Source organism: Gracilinanus agilis, chromosome 3, assembly GCF_016433145.1.
Source record: "Gracilinanus agilis isolate LMUSP501 chromosome 3, AgileGrace, whole genome shotgun sequence".
Classification (NCBI taxonomy): Eukaryota; Metazoa; Chordata; class Mammalia; order Didelphimorphia; family Didelphidae; genus Gracilinanus; species Gracilinanus agilis.
This window is the reverse complement of record NC_058132.1, coordinates 276,938,656-276,950,745: the sequence shown is the minus strand read 5'-3', so window position 1 is coordinate 276,950,745 and position 12,090 is coordinate 276,938,656. Positions and strand designations below refer to the sequence as shown.

The window sequence follows — 12,090 nt, the reverse complement described above, 5'->3', positions numbered from 1 at the left end:
CTTCCTTCCTTCCTTCCTTCCTTCCTTCCTTCCTTCCTTCCTTTCATTCCCTTCTGTCTTAGAACCAATTGATTCTAAGGTGGAAGAACAGTAAGAGCTAGACCAGTGATGGGCAAACTTTTTAAAGAGGGGGGCCAAAGGAAAGGAAATGCTCATCTCTAGCTCATTGAAACAATAAAATGAGCAAAGTTTTTATCTTAAAAGACCAATTCTCTTTTTTTGTGTCCTCTCTAGCATCCCTTACCGATCTCTTTAGATGCCCAGAGATATTCCCATCGAAAATCTGTGCTAATAAAGTGTCTGATGTCAGTAATTTATACTAGTGCCAATTCTGGTTAACATATTACTTCTCTCAAAAGTATCTCATGCTTTTATCTCTATTTGTAGAATGAATGATTTTCCCTCTCTGCTAACAATAAAGGAATCTAAGATATTATTGAGCTCATGATATATCTATATCTATAATCTTATATGGATATAAATATAGTGCGTATGTATATATTCATATATCAAGAGTGCTAGGAAGTCTCCCCTCCGTCCAGCAAAGATCTTTATCTTTATAATCTATGTCTATAGCTATATTTAGGTCAGAAGGACTTCCTAGCACCATGGAAATTATGTCATGTAGGCAGCTGGCTACTATCTACATATGAGGTTGACCATGGCAATATCTCCCTAATATTATTCAGTCTGTAATTCATATTTTTCAGGATTCACAGAAAGATGAGCCTGAGGCTCTTCTTCCCACTCACAGACATTTCTTAGCTTTGTCATAGGTAACATGTCACATCTGGAAATGGGAGGGCTGAATTGTCTTCTAAATTATTCTGTTGCATAGCATTTTCTTTTAAAATTTTTTATTTTTTTATCATGCAAAACACATTTAAATATTGCATCGCATTTTCTAAGATGATTCATTTTGAGGGGTTTTATAGCTGCTGTTAGAGATAAACACAAACGTTAGCAAGCTAGAGATACTGTGCATTGAGTGCTGGATGTAGAGAGCAAGGACATTTAAACTGGGTACTTATTTTATCAACACATATCAGGACATGGACGTAATTGCCACTTACATCACTCCTCTGGGCCTGGTTGATTTTAGACTGTACAGTAATGGGAGCATCTTCAATAGCAGTAAATTTGAGAGTGTCTGGATGCTGACGGTATTTTTTCTGTTCAAATAAATAAAATAAATAGATAAGTAAAGAGAAAAAATGAAGTTACACATCCCCAAAGTCCCATAGCATTTCTGGGCAAAATCTTCAAGAAATTATTTCAGGGTAAGAGGAATTGGACTTGCTATAAAATTGATAAGCAACAGTAGTCCTGTTTCTTTGAAAAATGAATACACATCCTCCAGGCTGTAGTTTGAAGACGGGGCTAAACCCAGAGATTTCCTCATTCATTGCATATCAGCCATATAATTTTAAAAGGCAGCATTCAAACTTTACGTTTAATTTCCTCTCATGACAATAATAAAAATAAATTCATTTTAGGAGAATTCATGTAGAGGCCTCCCATGGCATTACTAGAAAACACAGTAAGGTTTCTGAGCTCCTCAGAAGTCATATTTTTGTAAAATCTGACACTGGCTAACAATGTTTCAGGACAGTAATTTTCTCTATCATTAGGCCTGCAGCTGGTACTGAGTACCTAAAAAAAGAACTGGGGGCCTGCCTAGAGGAATAGAAGTAGAAGAGAGGCATTTTCCCTTTAAGATTTCTTGGGTTAGTTCATAGATTGAGCAGGACATGGAAAGCATCTAACAAATTGCTGACTAACTCAGGGGTCCTGAGAGATTGCACATTTTAACTCTGAGGAAACATAATGTGAAATGATGGAGGAGACAGGGGAAATTGTTGCTTTTTGTCTACACGTATGGTCCATTTTCTCCAAAATTAAGACCTCCAAAACCCAAATCTTCTAAAACACGGTCACAAATCCCTAAGTAAAATAGATTTCTGAAAGAGCAAAATATTTGTCACAAAATTTATGATGCTTTAGTTAAGTAAAGTAATGGGCCATGAGTAAGTCTAGCAAATGTATAAAAGCTCATGGAGGGTATGGATTGTTTCATTTTTGTCTTTGTACCTTCAGTGAATAAAGCAAAGTGCCTGGCACAGAGTAGATGCTTCATAAAAATGATTGTTGATTGACATATGTGTTCTAAGAACCTTAATTATTTGAAGGGAGAAGTGGCAACTGACAGCCTGATATTAAGGGAGAAGACAGAAAAACTAATAGGAAGAATTAAAGAATAGTAGAACGAGACCACTGACTGTGAGTATAAAGAAAGCATATAAATTTCAACAGACTTTAGGAATTATTCTTATGTTATTGTACAATATCATAACTAGTGTTCACAATGATGTCTCCAAATTATCAAGAAAATGCTAAATTATATTCAGCATACTGTATTTTAGAAGATTGAAAAGGATGTAGTAAAATTTGGAAAGATTTTCTTACATTAAAAAGCTGAATTTTTTTCTAAAACACTTTTGGTACTTAAAGAGGATAAAAAATTTTTTCGATTTGGAAATTTTACTTCTGTGGAACAGTTCCATCTCCAATGATGCTGGAGAAATGAGATGTTATAATTTCGCAGTGCACATCACAATTTAGGATACTCATTCTAAATTTGTTTTTTTTTTTAAACAAAGTAATTGAACTCTGATCAATGTAAGGACCAAAAATACTTGTGTGCATGCTACACAACTGATGCAGAATGTGACATATATTTTCAAGCATAACCAACATGGGGCTTTGTTTAGCATGGCTATGCATATTTATTTCAAGGGTTTTCTTTTTCTTTTTTAATGAGGTGAAGGTGAAAGAGAAATAGGGGATTGCATTAAAGTTACCAAAATTCACAGAAAAGAACAAATGGCAGGCCAGAGGAAACAGGGATGAAGTGGGTCAGCTTTGAAATTTATGTGCTAAATTTGTCATAGATAGAAAAGCAAACTATAAAGTGGAGATTCACAATTTTGTGAGCAATCCTTTTTCTCCATTCTCTGTATATAGAAATGTATGCTTTTGGAGCGTTTATAGAGTTCAGTATAAAAAATTAAAAAGCAATCAAAATCTATGCATAGTATTATGTATAGTATCATAGCATAAAAGTATCTGCTTATACACAGTATGTATGTAATATGTACTATATATAAATATATAAGTAATATACGTGCACATAACACACATATATTTCTGTACCTCATTAAGAATATCTGAAGCTCTCTTGGCCTTTTCCATTTCCAAGGATCCAAATGGTACCCAGCCACAGCCTTTCATCCAGCTATTGTAGTCAGCTTTGTATTCAACCTAAAATCCCCAAACACAGATTAAGTTTCCATTTACTATCATCTTTATTTAAATAGCAAAAATCAATATTTTTCCAATATAGACAATATTATATATTATTATTATTATATTACATAGTATTACATATATTAAGGCAGTTTTCAGTACAGTCCTGAGCCAGATTTTAGTTGCCTTTTGGCTTCTGATTTTTCCTAAATGCCATGTCCTCTTTGCCTATTTTTTCAAATATAGAGAATTTCCAAGATTTCAAAAACTTAGTCAAAATGCTTTACTTATGAAACTAGTGAGGTCTGACATATCCTTATGGTTTGCATAGAAGGACTTTTAAATAATCAATAAGACATAGTAAAGATAAAAAACAATTTTAAGGGAAAAACACATTTTTGCTGCCTTTCATGAAATGCAAAGAGTTTTCTTCCCTAAATAAATATTTAAATTTCAAATTTGAAGACAAAAAAAATTAGAACTAAAAATCCCAATAGGAAAAACATTTATAAAATATCTATATCAGGAGACATAGGAGATTAATACATTTAAATATTGAAATATGATAGTTTTTTGCCTACATGAACTCCAAGATAATTTTACAATTAAAAACACTATGATTTGATGTTCAGATTAGAACTGAAGGTTTCCAGTGACATAAAGAAACATTTGTAATTACCTGACTTCCCAAGACTCGATAGTAATTATTTATATTAAATGCAAACCATCTAAGAATTTAAAAGTGATAGTGTTTGCAGGGATATGTCAACATTATCCAGTGCTATGTTTAAAAAATTATTGCATTTGGGAATTTATTTAAAATTTATGGAAAACAAAGGGTAAGATTTTGAGTTGATACGTAAATGCTAATGAAATGTCAAGCAAAATTTGTGTTTCTTACATATTATTTTCTCATAAACTCCCCCTAAAAAGTTCATCATTTATTTTCACACATGTATACATTTCCACATTATACATTTATACTGTTAAATATTATGTTTATTAAATTAATAAATACCAAACATCATATTTATTAAATTCCAAGAAATATTGCAAAGAAACTAAGTTTTGACTGTAAAGTCTTCTTGAGACTATTCCTATATTCATTAATATTTTGTGTCAGTACTTTCAATATTCTTTTATAGAAGAGGGAAAACTTGAGTTTTCTACAGTTACAAAATTAGGACAAATTTGCCCATTACATGCTTATTAGATGAGGAGGAGAAACTAGTCAGCTAATGCACACATCTACTACATGTGAGAAAACAGAATGCACCATTCATCTTAGAATTCCCTATACAATGTGAATTTTCTTCTTTGGACATGGAGTGTCATGATAAACTTTTTGTTTTGGAAAGAAGTCCTCATGAATCTTGACATTTACATTTTCTACCTCCTTGACTATGGGACAATTTTTTTTGCTACCATAGTTAAGTAATTGCTAGTTTATCTACAAAAAGCAAATAATGGTGAGAAAGAAGAGTCTCAATTACTCACATCACTTTGTAGGGCATAAGCCTTCTTTGCCAAGTCCACGTTGATACTATCAGGGGGATAGCTATAATTGTGTGGGATGTTCTTATATTCAACATCACTGACAAGAGCTTGAGTTTTCTTTGCTTGAGTGACTTGTAGCATGTCCAAAGGTGCTGTGTAGACAGTCTTTGCCTTTTCATAATCTTTGCGGTATTCCCTCTATGAATGAAAAAAAAGTGATCATTTATTTCAATAACTATCCAAAGAGTGCTGGAAAAATACAGAAATTTCTAATTAAGGAGCAGTATTAAAAGGTTTTAGTAGAGGATTCAGACATTGAACTAGATCTACCTTCCATGATTTTTTCCCCACACAAGCCACATTCCTGAAATCCAACATTTTTATCTTCACATGGACACAAGTCCACTAGAAAGTTGCAAAACAAAGAGTTATGTGAGAACTAAAAGGGTAGGTCTGCCCTGAAAGGTTTGGATAAGGAAAGATTTCCCAGACATCCCTGAGAAATTTGGGCTTTATTGGAACCTTTTTTTTAATTCATGGGAAATTGTAAAAGAACTAAGAAAACTTTTTTCTTTTGTATTTTAGCTTTTCTAAAATATTTGGTTTGGGAATTGAATGATGGACTTTTTTAGTTTCCCTTATACAAAATGTTAAAATAATAGATGTTAAATGGAGAAAACAAGATTATTTGAAAAGTCATCTGGAGACATCCATTTCATTGGAAAGACTCTAGAGTCTTTCCTATGGCAGACTGAATTGTAATCATCAAACATTAAGTAAGATTAGAAGTATTTTAAGCCCTCTCATGGTACACTGGGATTATAAATAGTGAATCCTGATCATAAGCCTCAAGAAGGGTAGTTTCATAGGCCTTGAAAAGTTAACAAATTGGGTGACACTAATGAAAAGTCATAGGTTCAATTTTCCTATGGTCTAATTATATTTAACAAGAAAAAAATTTTCATTCATATTTTCAAACTTAACTCATAGCCCTAGTCAGTCTCTATTGTACCAAATAAAATTTCCCTTTCCCCCTTGTGTCTAAGTGTACCCGGCATGGGGCTTGGAAGCCAGGACTGTGTGAGGGAAATAACTGGGTCATGAGGATAGAACAGCAGCCAGAAAAATGGAGAAATGGAGAAATGGTATCAAGAATATTGGGAGACCAGGAGGGTAGGACAATTTTCCCTGCACTGCCCCACCCTGCACTGCAAATTAGAAAGTGTAGTCGGCTCAAGAGACATCACATGTCAGTTAGGGGTCAGAGAATAGGTCTGATAAACTGAGACAAGGGTAGATTTTTCTCTCTTCACTTCCATGTTCTGGTACTGATTGGACCTATTTGTGACTCATATGACACCTGATGGTAACTGGTGTAACCTCTCCTGGCTACAGGGAACTAGTTTGTTTGCTACTATAATCAAATGTGCTCTTATAATTTTGGGAATTGTGGTACTTTTTAGAATTTGTATTAGCAGTTGTATTACTGTTAATAACAAGTTTTTACCAGGTGAAAAATTATGTACACTAGAACCATGGATCATGGACAAGATAGAGAGGAAATAGAGCTTGCTTTTGAGTAAGAAATCCTTGTTTTATGCCTCTGGTTGGCTGATACATTGTCAAATGGGATGTGCAATATGAATTCCAGATTTTTAAATTATTTGTATCTATATTTTCTATAGGAAATATGATTTTTTGCCTTCTTACTTTTTTTGTACTTGAGTACATGGAGTCAGTATTAATGTTTTTCATTTTGAAGGATAAGTTTACAATATCTACTAGCCCTAATACCAATGCATAACCAAAAGCTTTAGACTATGGAAATCTGCCATTGATTTGCGTCTAATTTCAGAAGAAGAGGTTACTAAGGAGCCACTGCACAGTGCAAAGAAGCACAAGGTCAAGGAGAGCAATAATCACTATGGGATTGATGAGGATCTACTCCAAGACCAAGGACTTGTTTTGAGGTTTGAGGAAGCAGTTGCTTGGCAAATCCAGAGGTTGGACTTCCCTATGCCAGGTTTCTATAAGTACCTTTGTTTGGCTTTCATTTTGGTTCCCTTCTCTCTGAGTGATAACCTTAATCTTTACTCACATGTGCATTTCTCATTATAAAATGTACATTAGGTACAACTGAGTAATTTCCTATCTTAAAAAGCAAAGATACCTATATCTGATAAATCAACTTCATTTCAATTCTTCATAAATGACTTGTCATCTTGATCCTGTAATCTTAATGGAAATTTTACAAAATATCCCTAGTTCTTTTCAGTTAAACCATCATTTATTAAGCACCTACTGTATATAAGGTGCTATGCTAGACAATTGGAACATGTTAAGAGTTGAAACCAAGAAAATGTGAAGTCTAGAGAAATTGAGAGACACTTACATCACTTTGATTTTTGGCTGTCTTCAAAGAATGCAGGATCTTCGGGTCATCCTCAACGCTCAGGGCACCTATCATTTTTCCTCTGCTCTGTTCATAGTCTTTTTTGTAGAGTACCTGCATAGAGACACCACACAGGTAAATTTTCACTCAGAGAAACTCTACTCAGTACTCCTGCCTCTGTTCTCCAGCCATACTCACATCACTAGCAATCTTGCTGTTAGCTTTGGCTGCCAGAAGGGGAATAGCATCCACTTTAATTTCAAATTTCTTGGCTTTGCTCTTCTCCCAGTCATGTTTGTAAATATTCTGAGGAAGGAAAAATACACACAAGAATTATATGTACCATATTCAACATGGCTCTATTTGTTAAAAAGCAAATTTAACTTACTACATTTCAATTTACTCAAAATCCATTCTACTTCTAAATAGTTCTTTTGCCACAAGTACTATATTGCAATCAGCTCTACTTCCTGACACTTTAACATAAGTATTTATATAGTTTTTTATCAAAAAGTTTCACAAACTTTCCAAAAGTTCATATCTACTGTGTTTCAAAGGATAAAAAAGATGACTAAGTCCTGATAATTGCATTGTTAGTAACATGCCCTGATAATGTTTTCAAAAACAAAAACAGAAATAAAAAAGGGCTGTCTGATGATTTTCATTGCAACTTTATGTGTAATTTCCCAAAACTAGAAGCTGCATAAATGTACTACATTAGATGGATGGTTAACAAAATTGTGGTGATTACTGTAATTGAATGTTATCCTATAAAATATTAATATAGACATATTGGAAGGATTAAAAGAAATTGGGGAAAAATTCTGAAATAACACAAAACAAAACAATTAAAAACAAAACTAGGAGAATGGAACATATATGCTAACTATGAGCATATGTGGGAAAATGAACAAAAAAGGACTTTCCCAACAGGAATTTAGAAAGAAAAACTGAAAAAGTATTATATTATCCATTGAAAATTTCTTCTGGGTGAGTGGAGTGGAGGGAAGGACTGGAGTTGTGATTTCAGTTATATAGGGAATTCTCAGTGAAGGGATGTCCTTCAATGATCCAAATGCACATACCCTCTGTTGTTCATAACTTGAGTGTGTTGTCTTGAATTAATGCAGTTAAATTAATGTAATGATGATGATGATAACAAACATGAATATGGTACTTTAAGGTTTGGAAAATACCTTGTAAATATTATCTCATTTGATTTTTACAATAGCCTTGGAAGGTAGATCCTCTTTTATCTCCATTTTGCAGATTATGAATAAAAATAGTTATTAAACAAGTATAGATATTTGTACAAGTGTTTCTAATAAAACATGCCATTTTGAATATAGGAAAAGTTAAAAAGGCTTAATAGCTTTGGGAGAAACTAGTTAAATTTTAATTTTTTTTTTAAATTTTAAACCCTGAACTTCTGTGTATTGACTTATAGGTGGAAGATTGGTAAGGGTAGGCAATGGGGGTCAAGTGACTTGCCCAGGGTCACACAGCTGGGAAGTGTCTGAGGCCGGATTTGAACCTAGGACCTCCTGTCTCTAGGCCTGACTCTCACTCCACTGAGCTACCCAGCTGCCCCGAAACTAGTTAAATTTTAAAGGTGAAAAATGAATGAAAGAGGTGTGGAATCTTAAAAGAGTTTTCCTTGGAAAAAAAGGTAAGCAGTAAGAATAAGGTGGGACCTCTTCCAAAAGGATGTTTAAAACTCATAATTAGGGGCCAGTATGGTTCACAGATATTGATCATCTCAATTTTTTGCAAATTTTATCTTAGTCATTATTTATTTTGTTATTATTTATAGGGGAAAGAGAAGCTTTGTGTAGTTGAAAAAATTCTGCACATTAATTCTAAAAGATGAATTCAAATTCCAGTTCTGATACTAGCTGTGAAATTATGGAAAACTTATATCAGCTTCCTTAGCCTCAGTTTCCTCATCTATAAAATGGAGACAATAATTACTATCTGTTTTATAAGATTGTTATGAGGAAAGCACAAGCTGTAAAATATTATTGAAGTATGAGTTATTCTTTTTAACTTTTCTATTACTGAAAACAATTACTCTTGTATATGTCCAGTATAAAATCCAGTGAATATAGGAAGCAGATTTCTTATACTTACATCACTCAGGTTGTAGGCATTGACTCTGTGCTGAATGAAGGCTGGAGCATCTGCTGGTACATTGCATTTAAACTTTTCACTTTCATGTTTTGCTTTGTAATTCAGCTGGAAAACAAAAGCCAAATAATTAGTATAGATAAGAACTCTCTGCAAGATTACCTTTGTTCAAATACCATAAATGAATATTATAATGGTACTTTTTTGCCTTCTAAAGACAAAGATAGCCCCAGGTTCCCAGAATTTCTCTCCTTTCACAGAAGAATGGTATATCTAAACCTAAACTGACATCATTGAAATCACTAAAAGAAAAAAAAAAGAACTAAGCAACATATATCTAATAAACCTATTTTGGAGCCAATCATCATATTAGGTGCTAGATATACCTTCTGGAAGGGGACAACAACTTACACATTAAAAGGTACATATGAAACACATACAAAGCAGATCCAAGATAACCTTGGAGGGAAAGAGACTAGTAGTTGGAGGGAAGAATCATTTGGGGAATTGCTGAATGAATGGAGAAGAATATCACTGCACCATAAAAAAAAATGATGAACATAAAGAATTCAGAGAAATGTGGGAGGATTTATATGAACTGATGCAAAGTCAAATAGTAGAACCTGTAGGATAATTTACATAATGACTAACAACAAAAGGAAAATAGCACTGAAATACTTCAGAACTATGATTGGTGGGACAATTAGATAGCACAGTGGATAGAGAGCCAGGAGTCTGGAGGTCTTGGGTTCAAATGGCACTTCAGACACTTCCTAGTTGTGTAACCCTGGAGAAGTCACTTAATTCAATTGCCTAGCCTTTGCCAATCTTCTGCCTTAGAACTGCTACTAAAACAGGAAGGGATTTAAAAGAAAAAAAAAACACTATGATTGATACAGTGTGCTGTCATAACTACAAAATTAAGTATCACTATGCCTTTCAATAGAGAAGAGTAAATTGAAACATGTTTTCAGATACTATCAATGTCAATTTGTTCTACCTTGCTCTACTTCTTTTGAGAGTGGGAACAGAGATCACCAGAAAGTAACAGAGCACCAATAAAACATTTTTAAGAGAATTTTTTAAAGACAAAGAGCTTAACCAGTTGTACATATTTGACACATTGTAGATGTTTTAAATTTTAAATGCTTCCCTGGTTTGTGAATTACCTCTAATCCTAATGGAAAAGTAAAGTGGATTATTGCCTTCGTAATCTCTTTGCTAATCTACCTAAACAGTGCATGGCACAATGTAATGGCTTAATAAATGCTTATCAACTGTCTAAACATGTAGAATCTTTCATTTTGAAGCATCTGTATTTGCAAAGAAATGTTCAAAGATTAATGCAAGAATAAATTACCTATCAAAAATATATCTTTGCTACTAACGAAATCCAACTATGCTAAAATATTAAATCATTATATGACAAAGTATCAGAGTCATCTGGATTCAAAGCCTAATCATAGTATTAGTGTTTTTATTGCTGTTGTTATTGTCATTTTGTTATTTCCCCTCTTGATTTTCTATTATCAAAGCTTTAGGATAACAATGGAAAGGGTAGAGGCACTTCGTGATTGATACACTTTGGAGAAGATAGGGAAATGAATGTATGTTATCCAGTATGTGACCTAATGCATGGCAACTAAATTAAGTGCTTTATTCCTTTGCTCGAGCTAGTATGGTACTGATAATTTTCAAGATGCATTAATATACAATATAACATACATGGAATATGTATTATATATATGTACAACCTATCATATTACCTCCTTTCTTGGGGAGGAGGGAGAAGTGAGAAGGAGAGAGGACATGGATTACAAAATCTCAAAAAATAATATTAAAAATTGTATTGATATAATCTGTAAAAATACTAAAATTTCTAATAAAAAGATTCATTATAATAGCTAATAATAATTACCTTAGGTACTATTCACAAAATAGCTTTTCCTAACATAAATTCATGGTTTTTGAAGGCACATTGAATTTTTGGATGTATTATGTTGGGTACTAGTTATTAAATGATTTTTCTGATGCAACAAGACTGACTACATGGAAAACTTAAAAACATCAGAATTCTTCTACCTCTGAATCTGTGAATATAAATCTGTTTAACTATTGGCTTTGTGTACATGGACATTTCCTTGATAATCTCAATCAATGAATCTCACTACACCCAAAGTTACTAAAAAGTTACTATGTGAAAATAATTTGTAGAATGAATAATGCACTTATTAAGTAAAAGGCTATACTACAATTTTAGATGTGTATTAGAAAATTCCCCTGAGGACTGATCAAATTTGTTAGAGAATTTAAAAACTCACATATATGCATACAAAATAGAGCCTTTTAACATTTATTCTCTGGGCAAATGTTGATAAGAGCAAGAAGAACGAAAGCGAAAACAAGTTCTAGGTAACAATAACAATAACAATATTTTGTTGGGGGTAAACTTGCCTATGAGTTGATTTCATCTTGAAATTTATCAACCTTTTAAATACATAAAATCTTTTTCTGTCCTCTATTATTCAAAAGTACTTACATCACTTAGTTGTTTGGTATTAAGCTGTGCTTGCAACTGGACAGGAGAGTCAGTGACAGGTGTGAATTTTGTTTTATCAGGATGGACTTTGTAGGTGTGCTAGAAAAAAATGGAATATTTAGGGATAAATGTAGAGCATTTATACTTACACTAATGTGTAAAAAAGATTAAGTAACATACAGAGTTCATTTAGTCACTAACACTGATTTGCAAAGAAATTTATCTTTAT

The 12,090-nt window shown here is 33.1% G+C and overlaps 1 protein-coding gene across 1 annotated transcript in view; it reads right to left on the bottom strand.

The window, feature by feature from the left end:
- NEB (nebulin) overlaps positions 1-12,090 on the bottom strand; it is a 235,194-nt gene that overhangs the window by 179,842 nt on the left and 43,262 nt on the right. The window contains exons 24-30 of the mRNA XM_044669878.1: positions 11,862-11,960; positions 9,326-9,430; positions 7,394-7,501; positions 7,196-7,309; positions 4,804-5,001; positions 3,214-3,321; positions 1,074-1,172 (exon numbers count right to left, since the gene is read on the bottom strand). Coding sequence (XP_044525813.1) covers positions 1,074-1,172; positions 3,214-3,321; positions 4,804-5,001; positions 7,196-7,309; positions 7,394-7,501; positions 9,326-9,430; positions 11,862-11,960 — 831 coding nt within the window. The remainder of the gene's footprint in view (positions 1-1,073; positions 1,173-3,213; positions 3,322-4,803; positions 5,002-7,195; positions 7,310-7,393; positions 7,502-9,325; positions 9,431-11,861; positions 11,961-12,090) is intronic.